The sequence below is a fragment of the Ciconia boyciana genome, chromosome 2 (assembly GCF_034638445.1).
Source record: "Ciconia boyciana chromosome 2, ASM3463844v1, whole genome shotgun sequence".
Taxonomy (NCBI): Eukaryota; Metazoa; Chordata; class Aves; order Ciconiiformes; family Ciconiidae; genus Ciconia; species Ciconia boyciana.
Genome location: NC_132935.1, coordinates 149,417,324 through 149,430,326, shown reverse-complemented (window position 1 = coordinate 149,430,326; position 13,003 = coordinate 149,417,324). Strand labels below are relative to the sequence as shown.

At 39.8% G+C, this 13,003-nt stretch overlaps 1 protein-coding gene across 17 annotated transcripts in view; it reads right to left on the bottom strand.

Moving 5' to 3' along the window:
- Nucleotides 1-13,003, bottom strand: part of KIAA1217 (KIAA1217 ortholog) — a 371,546-nt gene that overhangs the window by 20,517 nt on the left and 338,026 nt on the right. For all 17 annotated transcript variants that reach the window (XM_072854451.1, XM_072854441.1, XM_072854450.1 and 14 more), the window contains 3 exons: nucleotides 8,513-8,688; nucleotides 1,575-1,705; nucleotides 1,187-1,334 (listed from right to left, as the gene is read on the bottom strand). In XM_072854451.1, the coding sequence (XP_072710552.1) occupies nucleotides 1,187-1,334; nucleotides 1,575-1,705; nucleotides 8,513-8,688 (455 nt within the window). The remainder of the gene's footprint in view (nucleotides 1-1,186; nucleotides 1,335-1,574; nucleotides 1,706-8,512; nucleotides 8,689-13,003) is intronic.

Genomic DNA, 13,003 nt, shown 5'->3' with positions numbered 1-13,003 from the left:
GTAGAATGAGCTGAGGATGTAAAGAGTCAACTATTTCTGGCAGCTAGCTGTGAAATGGCTGAGCTTCGGAGTGTAGCTAGCCATCAAATGTCATCAGTTTTTCCATTACTGAAACAGATATTATGAGGCTTAATACGTAATTTCGCTGCAACAAATTACTTTTGGTAAAACTTTGGCATGCATAGCTTATTGGTTTTTTTCCCAAACAGGGCGAGACAGGAAATAACTGTAGTCATTTTTAAGAAAAGGCAACTAATATGAAAGGATATAGATGTTTATCTACATGGAAAAATAAGTGACGGTTCTTAAAAGATCTGTTACATAAACCATTTTATCTATCTGCCAGTACTGGCAAATCCATTTTACATATCCTCCAGGATATATGGAAACAATGACAACCCTACATTCCTTAGAATAATGGTAGCAACAACAGGCTTATGACTTACATTTTCTTGTAATTGAAGTAAAATTGAGACCACCACCACTGACAGTTTGGCCTGATTCACTGGTTTTGAGTAGGAATTAAATCCAATGCCTATTGCCTCACATAAATCAAGTCATTTGCTGCTCATATATTCTGACAAACATAGCTAAACACTGGCACTTAGTGGATACAAATTTTATCTAATAGTCCAACTTTCTCTAACGCATCTTCCTTGCAAAGAACAGAATAAAGAATTTGCATAAATTCACAAGCATATTGAAAAAGATTTCTTTCTTTCAGAAGGTTTAAGTTATCTTTATCCACTTAGAATCTCTTCTTGTTTTATTTCTTAATGTTACATTTTTGGGGATGCATGTTTCAGTGTCAGAGAATATTCCTATTAGCTTAGATTGCTGTAAATGCCTACAGTTAATTAGCTCAGATATGGGACTGATGCCACACTGTAAGCCTTCTCATCCAGGTACTTCCCAAATCTGGAAGTGTTGAGTTCAGAGAGAGCTAGTTTCAATCATAAGATCTTGACAACTGGGGCTGTTGGTCAGAACAGAACCACTGCACAGAGCACAGGAAAGGTTAATTTGATTTCCCTTGAAAGTGCTCTAGCAAGAATCTATAAAATACTGCAAGCAAGTTGCATTTCTCAAAATCGCCTGGGGAGAGGGGGAGAACCCAAACCCGAAAGCTCTTCCAGCCCTGCTTGAGGAAATTCTTTCGTTTTGAAGAAAAAAAAAAAAAAATCACCTCCTGAGCATGGTAAGGATATCGGTCATGCTGCGCACACGTTTCAGCAAGCTGTCTAGCTTGTGTGGTTCTTCCTTTAGGAACCTCACGGCTTCTACCTCAATCCGGAGGATCGCACGCATTTTATTCTGCAATGTTGGGAACTCTCCTGCAAAGACAACAACTGTGAAGCTCAAGAGGAAATGACAAAAGCCCTGGGGAGAAACAGATAATGGGGTGAATTTTAAATAGTTGATTGTCTACTTCTCTCCAGGGGCCGTGCAACAAGCTCCTTAATCCCAACTTTAAATCTTTTTGGAAGTGAAACTTAATGCCCCCAGATCAAAGGCAAAACTGTTCTCAGCCAGTGTGGTTAAAAGAGAAGAACCAAAAGTAAAAAAGTACATACCTTTCAGGGTGGCAACAGCTTCTCCCACTTGACGCAAAAGAAAGGCTCCATCTTCAACATCTTTCAGTGTAACTGTCTTGCTGGAAGCGGTGGAGTCCCTCTTCAGGTCTTCAACAAATGCCTCCAGCTCACTGGCAAAACAAAAAAAGTGGACACAAAATGTAAGCAGGACTTTCACATTACAATCAAGTATATGTAAATTAATGGACTAAACTAAACCAGAAACCTCAGCTGTGGCATCTTTAAATCTGGCACCACAGGCTGAAAAAACAGCAGGATACCATGAGGGGAGGTGAGGATGCTGGACACTCATGCTCACAGCATAGGAACAGGCTTGTAACTAGCCCAAGTCATTGATTTCTCTGACAGGCTGCAGATGTGCAGAGTATATTGACCTCAGAGCAGCTGCACTACGAAGGGCAGGTGGGGTGGTGAAACACATCTAACAGCCAGCTTTCTGGGGATGCAAATCCTAGAAGGGTACAGATATGCTGTACCACTGCATCCAGTACTGGTTCGCACCTTGCATTTTCTCATTGCTGATGACATGCAAAGGAATGCCCAACAGTGAAGTAACTACCCAAAAACTGGCACTAATGGCCCCTTGCTGCAACCCTGTTTATCTGCCAGGTCCTGCTAGACAGGATACAGAGTCCTGTTTCCACAAATAGCCAGACTGAAACAGCAAGTGTGCCTTGTGTGCTTGAATGCTCTTGCTCAGCATTTGGATTCAAGAATGAATCACTTCAGATGTTTTTTCCAACCAGTGCTGTCCCATGCTTCCTCTGGCTCCATCTGGTGCTTCCTTATCACCTTTCCCAGTATTTTTTCCAGTGCTTCCATACTTCACGTAAACTTTCACAATCCTTCAGACACATAAACTTTATTTTTGTTTTGGGGGAGCCACTTTTTTTCCATTTAAGGTTGAGACCACATTGCTTTAGCTGGAGTTTCCACACAGAAGCTTAAAAATTTATGAAAAAAAACCTGAAATGCATTATGCACAACTATACAAACACCCATGTGAATACCTTAAAAGGATCATCTCTTGAGTATTTATTCTAAGAGAAAATCACCTCTATTAAGACACCAAATTACTAACAGGAATATTCTGAGAAGCAGTTTAAGTGCATGGTAGAAAACAATGCAAAGCAAACTCTGAACTGACAAATTGGCTACAAATCAGCTACTCATTTTACCCTAATTTTGGGCCTCATTTCTCGCATCCACTCAGGTAGCAGTTTTGCAATTGCTGTTAGAGAACCAAGGTATGGGCTGATTGCCTGAAAAGGGGTAGGGGAAGACTGCCTTCTGCACCAACCGCAGGTCTTGCATTTCCACACACTTCCCTTGTGCCAGCACTGCCATGCAAATCCAGCAGAAAATTACTTATTTTCAGCCAGGTCACTTCCTAGATCCATGTCCATGGATAGGCGACATGAGGAGGGGAAGAGAGGAGTAGGTGGCCAGTAATGGGATAAAAAGGAGAAAATCCCTTGGTGCACCATTCCACATTTAGGTCAATTTCAAGTGGAAGCACAGTCACACAGAACAATAAATGGCAACACAATAGTACTTCTGATATACAGAGAAACAGAAATAGTAGCAGGATCTGAACATCAAGTGCACACAGCAAAGAGTTCATTTCAATCCAAAGACTAAAAACTTTAGAAACTATAAAACAATTTTGAATTAAGAATCATTAAGTTGCTTCTGAACAGATCACAAACAAGTGGAGGTAAATGATCCTGCTCCCATTTTAAGACCACTTCTCCCAAAGACTCTGCCTTGAGAAAGACAGGTGGAGTCACGATTTCCACTAGCACAAGCACACTTGCAGGAAACAATCCAAGGGACCACACGATGGCAGCAAGGGAACGTTTCTCAGGGTATTTTTCCAGTGGAAGAGGCTCTGATAATGCAGATATCTGCTGTCTCTGTGTCTGTCTGTCTTTGCAATAAAGAGCACAGATACAGTCTAGGAAGGAGCTGGAAAAATAATTCAGCTTTCCGTCACTTACAACGCAAAGGCTCCTGCCCTCCAGAATGGTGCTCTACAGTCATGCATCCTCCCTACTCTTAATGCCCTGATACCGGCACTCAGGCTAGGCAGTGCTACTTTGGGAATCATGGGGTACACCACCCCCCTTTTGTAGATCTGCTCTGGAAAAGCAGCTTCTCAGATATTGGCATCCACCAGGCAACAAAAAAGATAAGGGCAGAAGCTTAAATTTGTTCACGGGTGGAAAGAAGAGAAAGGAACAAACACAGAACAACGTTACGATGTTTTGGTAGGTTTATGATTGCTGGAAATGTAGGGATAAAGGAAAGACTTCCAGGTAGCAGACAATGGCTTTCCTTCCCCTTTCTTCTTTGAGCAGAAATGGAAGGGTCATCACAAACCCCTTTGATTCCATACAGTGATACTATCAAACAAGACTGATCCTGAAATTACTCAGGGGATACCATATTACACTGCCTCATGTTGCTAACTACAAGGGAAAAGAAACTTCAGCCCTCAGGAGCCAAAGTTTGAAACAGATCCAGTGGTCTCCAGCATTTCTCTTCTGTAACTAGGGAAACAACTTGGCTTTATAGATTGGACTGAACAAACTCAATTAACAAGACACTCACCTTAATGCAGTTTCAGAAGGCTAATACAAGATAAATTATTTTTCTGCATCTATGTTTTACACAGGGGAGCTGAGGCAAACTCTTATGCTGAGATCTTTCTTTAGGCAAAAAAGCATCAGAGGATCTGTCTCAGATTGCAGATTACAAAATGAACTGACAAAATTAATAGTAACAAATCACACAGGCCAGATGGTATTTGCCCCGGCGTTCAATAGGCAATTCGAGGGTGAAACAGTTGAACTATTAACACTAAGCATCTAACTTCTTGATTAAAATTGCTTTGGCACCAGCGTAGTGGAAAGTGTCAAAGATGATACAAATAAATTTTTTAAAAGGGGATGGAGCTATCCAGGGAACTGTACTCTGGTGAGACTGACACCCAGACTGGTGTAATTGACAGATAACAAAATAAAGAATAAACAATAAAGAATTAGTGGAGCAATGATAAACATGCTGTGTTAGGGAGGAATTAATGTGATTTGTGTAAAGGGAAGGTAAATCTCACAAATACACAAGGAAACAACAAAACCGTGGGGAAAAGCTATAGCCCAAAAGACTTTCGGCAAGGTATTTGAGCAAAAGCTTTCAAGAAAGCAAAGTTGCCATGGGACAAGAGAGAAAATCCTCTCATGGATAAAGTAGTGGAAGTAAAGGGAAGGGATCAATGAACAACTTACTCAATGAATGTAGTTTGCTGCTGGGTTCCACAGGGATCAGTGCTAGGGCTGGTGGTTTTCAACATATTATAAATTATTTAGAAAAGAGGATGAATAGTATAGTAAAAAAATCTCAAAAGGATATTAAATTATTCAGGGGAATGAAAATAAAAGGTGACTGCAGAGGGCTGCAGATAGACCACCAGATACTAATTGACCAGGAAAAAAACAAAGATTAAATTAAATCCTAATAAATGTAAAGTAATGCTCATGAGAAGAGAAAAAATAAAAACAAGAACAACCCCACCTAAACCCAACAACAAAACCTAAGTTTTTATACACAACAATGAACTTTGAACTGATAATCGTCCCTTGTGAGTGAGAAGTTGGATTTGTAACAGAAAGCTCATGTGGGACATGAGGATAGGGGGACCATCACCACGCCACTGCATGAAGTCATGGCGTGCCTACATCAGATACAGCCATTGCAGGGCTGTCCTCTCTCCCCATTCCCATCTCACAGATGTACACTAGAGTTAGAAAGGGCATACAGAAAGGCAACAGGATGATGAAATGTATAGAATGGCTTCTACAAGAGGAGTAACTAAGCAGACCAGGACTTTTCAGGCTAGAAAAGGCATGATCAGAAAACAGAGTTGGGAAGCGTCTGAAACATCACGACTAGCATGGACAGGGTGAATATTCTGCTGTGCATAATTTAAGAGTTTGGGGACTGATTGACAGATGAAAGATTCAAAAACAAACAAAAAGAGGTTCTTTCTACCCCAAAAAGAATTACTCTATAGAATTCATTGCACCTAGATGCTCTACACAACCAAGTTTACATAAATTTAAAAAAAAATGCATAAGTTCCTGAAAAGTAAACAATCCATGCAGAGCTTTTGCATATGAAGATACCATCTCTGACTTGCAAAATCCCTGAGCTACAAGTCATTAAAATCAAGGAGATGCTCTCTGAGCATTTTGCCATGTTCTCATATCCTTTCCCAAGTATTTGCTACCAGTGGCTCTCCAAGACTGCTAGTTTTGTTTTGTTTTTACTGGAGTTTTGTTTTTACTGAGCATGGTTATTCTTATTAAAAAGTCTGATACTTTTCCTAACAAAAATATACATTGTAACTTATGATGGATCATATCCAATTAGACAGCTTGGATGTGGCTACAATTTAAATACTGTGTTTATGAAACCCCCTCTATTAAAATCCTTAAAATAATCTACAACATATAGTAGTTATACCTGTAACATACTCCTCACAACATAAATACTTCATTAGTCAATGTGTCATATCATCATAATTTGTCCTTGGTCTGGTAAATTTTAAGGCTAGTATCTACAACCCCAGAAGTGTCACATATGACATCTCTAATGTTGAATCAAAAGACTAGATAGAAAAAAACCTACCCAGTTAATTCTGAGTATGTATTTCACTGTTACAACTGTGAATAAACACTACGTTTAACAGTGTTCCTTAGATTTCATTAGATATCTCTGAACTGCAATCCTGCTACAGCTCTGACATATGGGCACACTTCTGTAGGCACCACCATGAATAGCTGCTCAACGGAAAACTTGCTCTGAAATGTACACCAACATTTCTGCTGTTTACCACATGAAACCACCAATATTTTTATTTTTTTATTTCCCAGCATTAATCTTCAGAATTGGAGAAAGGAGAGCTTTTTAAACTGAGATTTACCACTTCAGATAGTAAATACACTTTCATAAGTATTGCAGAAATCCTTAAGCTCCCTTGTCTTGCATGAAGCCAGTCTACCGATTTAGTCCTATGATTTAGGAAAGGTCAAGAGGGCAACAGTTGAAAGACTAAGAAATGGTAAATTTTTTCCCCTGTTGCTTTGCATTTGTTTATACATCTGCACTGGGATCAGCTTAACTGAAAGTGCCTAAATAGAATGTTAACCTTTTTCTGAATACTGCCAGTGACATTTGATGTGTAATTTCGTGATGTATGCTCTTCGTTATTAACAGCCATCAGCTGTTGAACTTAAAGCATTGTTGTCAGATGTGCTTTTTCTTTTGGGCTCTGATCCTGCAAACGTACAAATACATGACAAAGAAATCTCATTGGACACAACTGATGAAAAATAATTGTTTGTGATTTAAGGTTTGTTTCTAGCATGTCTCTAAAAGGATTGAACTAACATTTACAGCCTATGAATGATCTAAGAAAGACACTTTCCTGTAACATTAACAAATGAAGTAGCACAGAAGCAGCAGAAACTCTGTGAACACAAAAAATTCCAAACACTGATAAAACAGGACCATATTGCAAAGTCATATCCTAAATGAACATCTGTAACAACTAATGCCATTTGCACTTGTCCTCACTCTATCCATTTTATGAGGCATTGCGATAAACAGCCATCATACAAATTGTTCTTTCCACAGAGAACAAACAATCTAGAAACTAGGCAATGAGGTACACAGGAATAAAGCGATGAACAGGAGGGAAATTACTTAAGGCTACAACACAACGTTATTTAAGACTACAAACCAGCTGAGAGGATTATATACACTGGCATGGACTATTACTATACATTAAACTTTTCTTCAAAGAAAACATACACTCCCTTAGTAACATTCTACTTTGCCTTTACAGATGCACCATTTTTATTACAAATCTTATTCATCTGACAACACATTGATCAAAGGGAAAGATTTACTCTCCTTAGCTGTCAATAACTGTACTCCTATGGCTCTTCAATCATCACTTCCAATGACAAGCTGACTATAAAGTTTCACTCTATTATGGAGCAATTCTTCAGGTGTGAACTAAATGCAGTAATGAGAAATAATTAGTTATATAGCATCTTACAAATGTGAGTGCTAGAACTAGTTAAACTGTTCATTGATTTCAGCTTCATCTTGCCTCCTGCTGACTCTGAACATGGACTAAAACAAAAACCTGGATCCCACAAGTCTTGGTAGGCCAAAGTTTTGGGGAAAAAAAGAATCTTACAAAGAGCCTTTACAGAACAACAGAAAAAAGACAACAACAGTTAAATGTATGGAAATCCCAGTGAGTAAATTTTAGACGGAGACTGGCATTGCTGACTGCCATTAAACTTCAATCCTCTATTTATGACCTTCCTCTACCTCTCCCCTGCAATAGCCAAAGCATGCACTATTGAAATCTGATTTTCATACTTAAAGCCAAACTCATTATCTTCCTTTGCATCCATGTGCTCTTGAGGAAATTCCTCCCTCCTTCCCTAAAGCATAATACATAAAGCTGAATGGGAGAGCTAGGGTAGCGAGAGGATTTCAGAAGATGAAGGTGGTCATGGTCCTTACAGTCATCTGTCCCTTTATAGGGGACTTCTGAAGAGGTTGAAACTCTTTGTACTGGTGGGACTTACCCAGTGGGCTGTGCTTAGAAGGCCTCCCAGTCAGGACCAGTGATTTATAAAACACAGACACAGTTTTACAGCCCATATGAGTGCAAGGAAACACAGCTAAAACAGCATACACAGGTGCAGTTTCACTAAAGTTTTACGAGTTTTAAGTTTAAAGTTTTATTAAACTAAAGTTTTCACTAAAGCTACTACTTTGTAGAAGAAAAAGTCAGGCAAAAGCAACAAATTCTAAGAGGTTTCTCAACCCACCATAATTTCTTTACAATCTTTTCTTCCTCGTTGAGGTATTTCTGCCTTTCTTGTTCCACCAGGTTGCGCTGTCGTTGCACAGGATCTTCAAGCCTCTTCACTGTTTCAATCATTTTGCCATTGATTTCCAGCTCTGCTTTCTTCACCATTGCCCTCAGCATCTCCTGGTTCTGCAGCTGTTGCACAAAAGAAATCAACTTCAATTTTTCCTGCTTGACTGACATCCCTGGCAACAGAATACATTGCAGAGCTCAGAAACAGGTTGGGATAAACACAGCCCTAGAGCAAGAGAGAGTTTTTACCTTCTTCTTTCCCTCTTTAACTTTACCTATAAACATTATTCCGTGAGGAAGTGTTGGGGGTGAGAAAAGCCTAAATCTGATTAACTTCTAATGTGTATATCTAACTTCCAGTTGCGAGCTGACGAACAAAAGATGTTGGGATCAGTACACCACCTTCAGTGCATAGTTTCTGCAAGGATTGTGGCCCCTTTATTCTGCTCAGTTCAGCATGAATTAAGAATTAATCATGCCTCACAAGAATGCCGGAAGCTTGACTTCCACTTTGCGTGTATCTCGTAAGCTCATGTGTCGCACTGCCCATACATGCCTGGTGGATAATCCCACACATTAATGACAAGGCTGGAATGCACTGCTGTTCTCAGAATGGAATTTTTCAGTCTCTCAAGTGGCAGAGGAAGGATTGTGCCATCCGGTGTAATTTGGTACAGACATACAGCTCATCTGCAATACATAAAACCTCCCTTACCCACCAAAAATCACCCTTTATAATATGGTAATTTTCTGAGAACTGTAAAAGTCACACTTTCTTTCTTGTCTTAGCCTTATGTTAAGTATCTAAAGCATTAATTTTCTTACTGATATTAAGTTTGCAGAGCAAAACACAGATAAGAAAGCAAACTAGACTGTACTCTTCTCTGGGTAGCCCTAGAGCAGCTATGCCCCACACTCACACAAACCAAATCTGTTTAAGCCTCTTATGCGAATCACAAGATTCAAAGTGATAAGCAGGGCTCCAACTAGTCACAGCTTTAGGATATAGGCAATATGAACACAACTCTGTTAGCCCAGCAGCCTTCTCATACTTTAAGATTTTAAAAACCACCTGTGTCAGCTGGGAGATGAAGTTCCAGTTTTAAAACTAGCAATTGAACTTTCAGCTGTCTTCTAAACATCCAGGCTTAACAGACAAACACTTAACATACAAAGTAAAACCACTGCCTAACAGGAAGAATCACAAAAATGGGTTACCTACAAGACAGTATAATGCAACAAGACTCCTTTTTACGTTGATTTAAGAGAATTCACGGGAATCAGAGAAAGAAAGCCTTTGCCCAGGTCATTCTTTACAATCAGTACAGGCATTAGAGGAACAAACTCAACTCTCCCCTCTCGACTCTTCAGTCCTTGTGCCTGACTCTGCCTTCTCCAGCGACACAACTGTGATGAGAAGGAGGGTAACACTTCACTGAAAGTGTGTGGGGGGGGTCTGAGCTGTGACAAGCAGGAGGTGTTAGCTCAAAACTCAGCTGAAGATAAGTCTTAGCAGCTAGGGAAAAAAATGAAGCTGGGAAACATTTGAAACAGCACAGATTTATAAACATTGTCAGCTGTTTTATACCAGACTGGATTCTTTTGAAGACAGTGCATATGTGTATTTTTCCCCACTATGGGATTAACGTTTGGGTTTGATAAATTAAAACCTCTTACAGCGAGGCCAGCACAGCTATCTGAGATACACATCTCTTACATTGTGCCACATTTTCACGAAGGAAAACATAAATGAATGAATGAATAAATGAATGAGCATGTAACACTTCAGTCATACAGTTTATTCACAGCTCTTTAAAAAGCGGGGAAATTTGACACAGGGAAGTGACTCGGGAAATGCGAAACAACTGATCTGAGGTCAGTGAGAAGGTCAGTAACAGAGTCAGACTTAAGTCTCAGGTGTCCAGAATTTAAGTCGTCTATGTTCCTCAGCTAGTTACAGTGACTCCAGTAATACCAAAATTGAGTACGTGTGTGTGTGTGAGGTTGTGCAATGGCAGGTACACTTTTTTTTCTATTATGGGGGTATATAGGGGATCTATATTTATTGTAGTGACACCTACAGCTAAGGTGCTTGTCACTTCCATTTATGCAGTGCTTAAACAGTATTAGAAAGTTTCAGTCATAAAAGGTCATCCATTTCTGATAACACAATTAGGGAATAAAAATATAACTCAGCAATATTTCAAAAAGCTTGTATGTTGAGAACTCCCAAACCTCAATGTTTGGAATGAGCTCTTGAAGTCTGGGAAATAACTCATCTTGGTATCAAAGAGATGTTTTTGCCATTTCTATGAAAATTCATGCAACACTTGGCTAGTTACCTGGTTTTTGTTCAGGCTTGGGGAACAGGGACAGAAGATGAGAAGGGAGAGGTACAGATGGGTGCAGAGAAAGAAGGGAAGGAACCAGGGGAGACGAATAATTGTGGGTTTTAGCAGGGCAGAGTCACCAGCCAAAGGACAACATGAGGCAGGGCGAGCAGGAGCAGAGGGGAAGAGCTTTGGGTGAGGAAGAAGAGGCAGTCTCTGGCCGCTACAGCACATTTACCTCCATGTTCTGGAAATGAACTTGATTCTTACCTTTCTTCTGCCAGTAGGTATCAGATTTGAGACTCCCTGGCTAAGTGCACACCCCAATTGTCCCTCAGACCATCTCTGCCAGTTACTCCACCACCTCAAGTAGAAGAAGTTTTATGGATCTGCTAGAGTTATTCTGGTTCCACAGAGTAGAACTTTTTGTACTTTAAGTTTGCTTGAAAACAAGCCAAATAAACAATCTTAGACATTCACACTTGAAAAGAAACTTTGTAAAACAGTGTTCAAGTTCCAAAGTCAAGTGCCCAAAGGTAAGGAAAAGCAATGGAGGCTTTCCTGTCACCAAATGGCAATTTCTTGCTAATTAGAGTTAACTTGACTTATAACTGCAAGCAGCAATCAATCAGAAAGAAATTTAACATGCTTTTTTAGAATTCTAGCATCCTCTCCTACATTCATTACCCTTGGCTCTCACTCCCAGCCTCACCAATCTCTCCAGATATCTACCTTGTCCCTCTTCTTCGGCTACTGCTCCAGCCATTATCTATCACTGCTCTCTCACAAGTACCGCAGCACCGCCTCTGGCACCCACTTCAAGAATAATCTGATAATCAGCTTAGTTCACTTTGAACCAATTATTATCTATGAGACAGGTAACTGGAAAACCAAGTATTAGTTCACAGCCCTGCTTCTCATTAGAAGACAAGCATGACCTGTCCAGTGGGAGCCTCCCAGGCCCTGCTGGGAGAGGCTTCTGGGCCACCCACCTCCCCACACACTACAGTGCACAGCCACAAACAGGCACTGACTGCCTGCAGCTCAGGATCTCTGCAGAATCTAATTATCTAATTCCTGAAGTTTGTTACCATACATAGATTAAACGTAGTCTCACCAATTCTATAATGCAGCTCAAAACATATTTGAATTTCTAATTCAAAGTTACACTTGTGAGACTGAGTATCATATACCATTTATGACAATATTATTATTACATTTTGTATCCTTTCTGCAGCACTCATTTCCCTGCAAATAATACACTGAGTGAAGGAAAAGCATGCATGCATACACATTCCTAATGCTGAACCTTTATCATATTTAACTGCTTTTCCTTTAAAATGTGTTCAATTAAAGAAAGGAAGGAATAGACAAAAAAAATTCAATGTACATACAAGCTAATGATATATACCATGAACATGTACTCTAAGGCTTGGTTCAAACCTGCCACTAAGAGTTCTCATTCTCTGGGAGTGCAGAATGAACAACCCCACTGAACTCATCATGGGCTCCAGTCTTACCAACAACAAATGCATCCAGGCTGGGTTATAGCCTGTCTCTGGCAATGAGGAAAACTCCACGGCACCGTGCAACTAGTCTTTCTTGAGTATGTCTGAAAATCAGACCGCTTAAGGAAGACACTAGTGGAGTAGCAAGAAGTGTATCTAACCTCTAGCAACAGCCGTGATGCAAATGTCTTTATTTCAAGAATCTCTGGTTAAAATCCAGCCACAGACTGAAACAGACTTAACTTTTGCATCTGGTAACATATACATTTAACTGGTGTGTGAATCAATACATCTGGATCAATTGCTGCTGGGTATGTTTTAAAAAGAGGATTTTGCCAGCACAGACAAAGGCTACATGAATGAACGGGTCTTTTCCATCATGTGTTTCTCTGATTCTATTAAGCAAATGAAGAAGAACTTACAGTGATATCATCAATTTAAAATTGAACCGTAGATAGTATTAAATATAGTTTTATGTCCTGTTCCTGTTTCTTAGTTATCCTGCCAACTGTTGTGCCTGTGCAATCATCTTTTTCAGTTCTTTGGAAGTGTTTCTTTTAGTCTGTCACTGTATGAAAAATTCACACAAACAGGAACAAA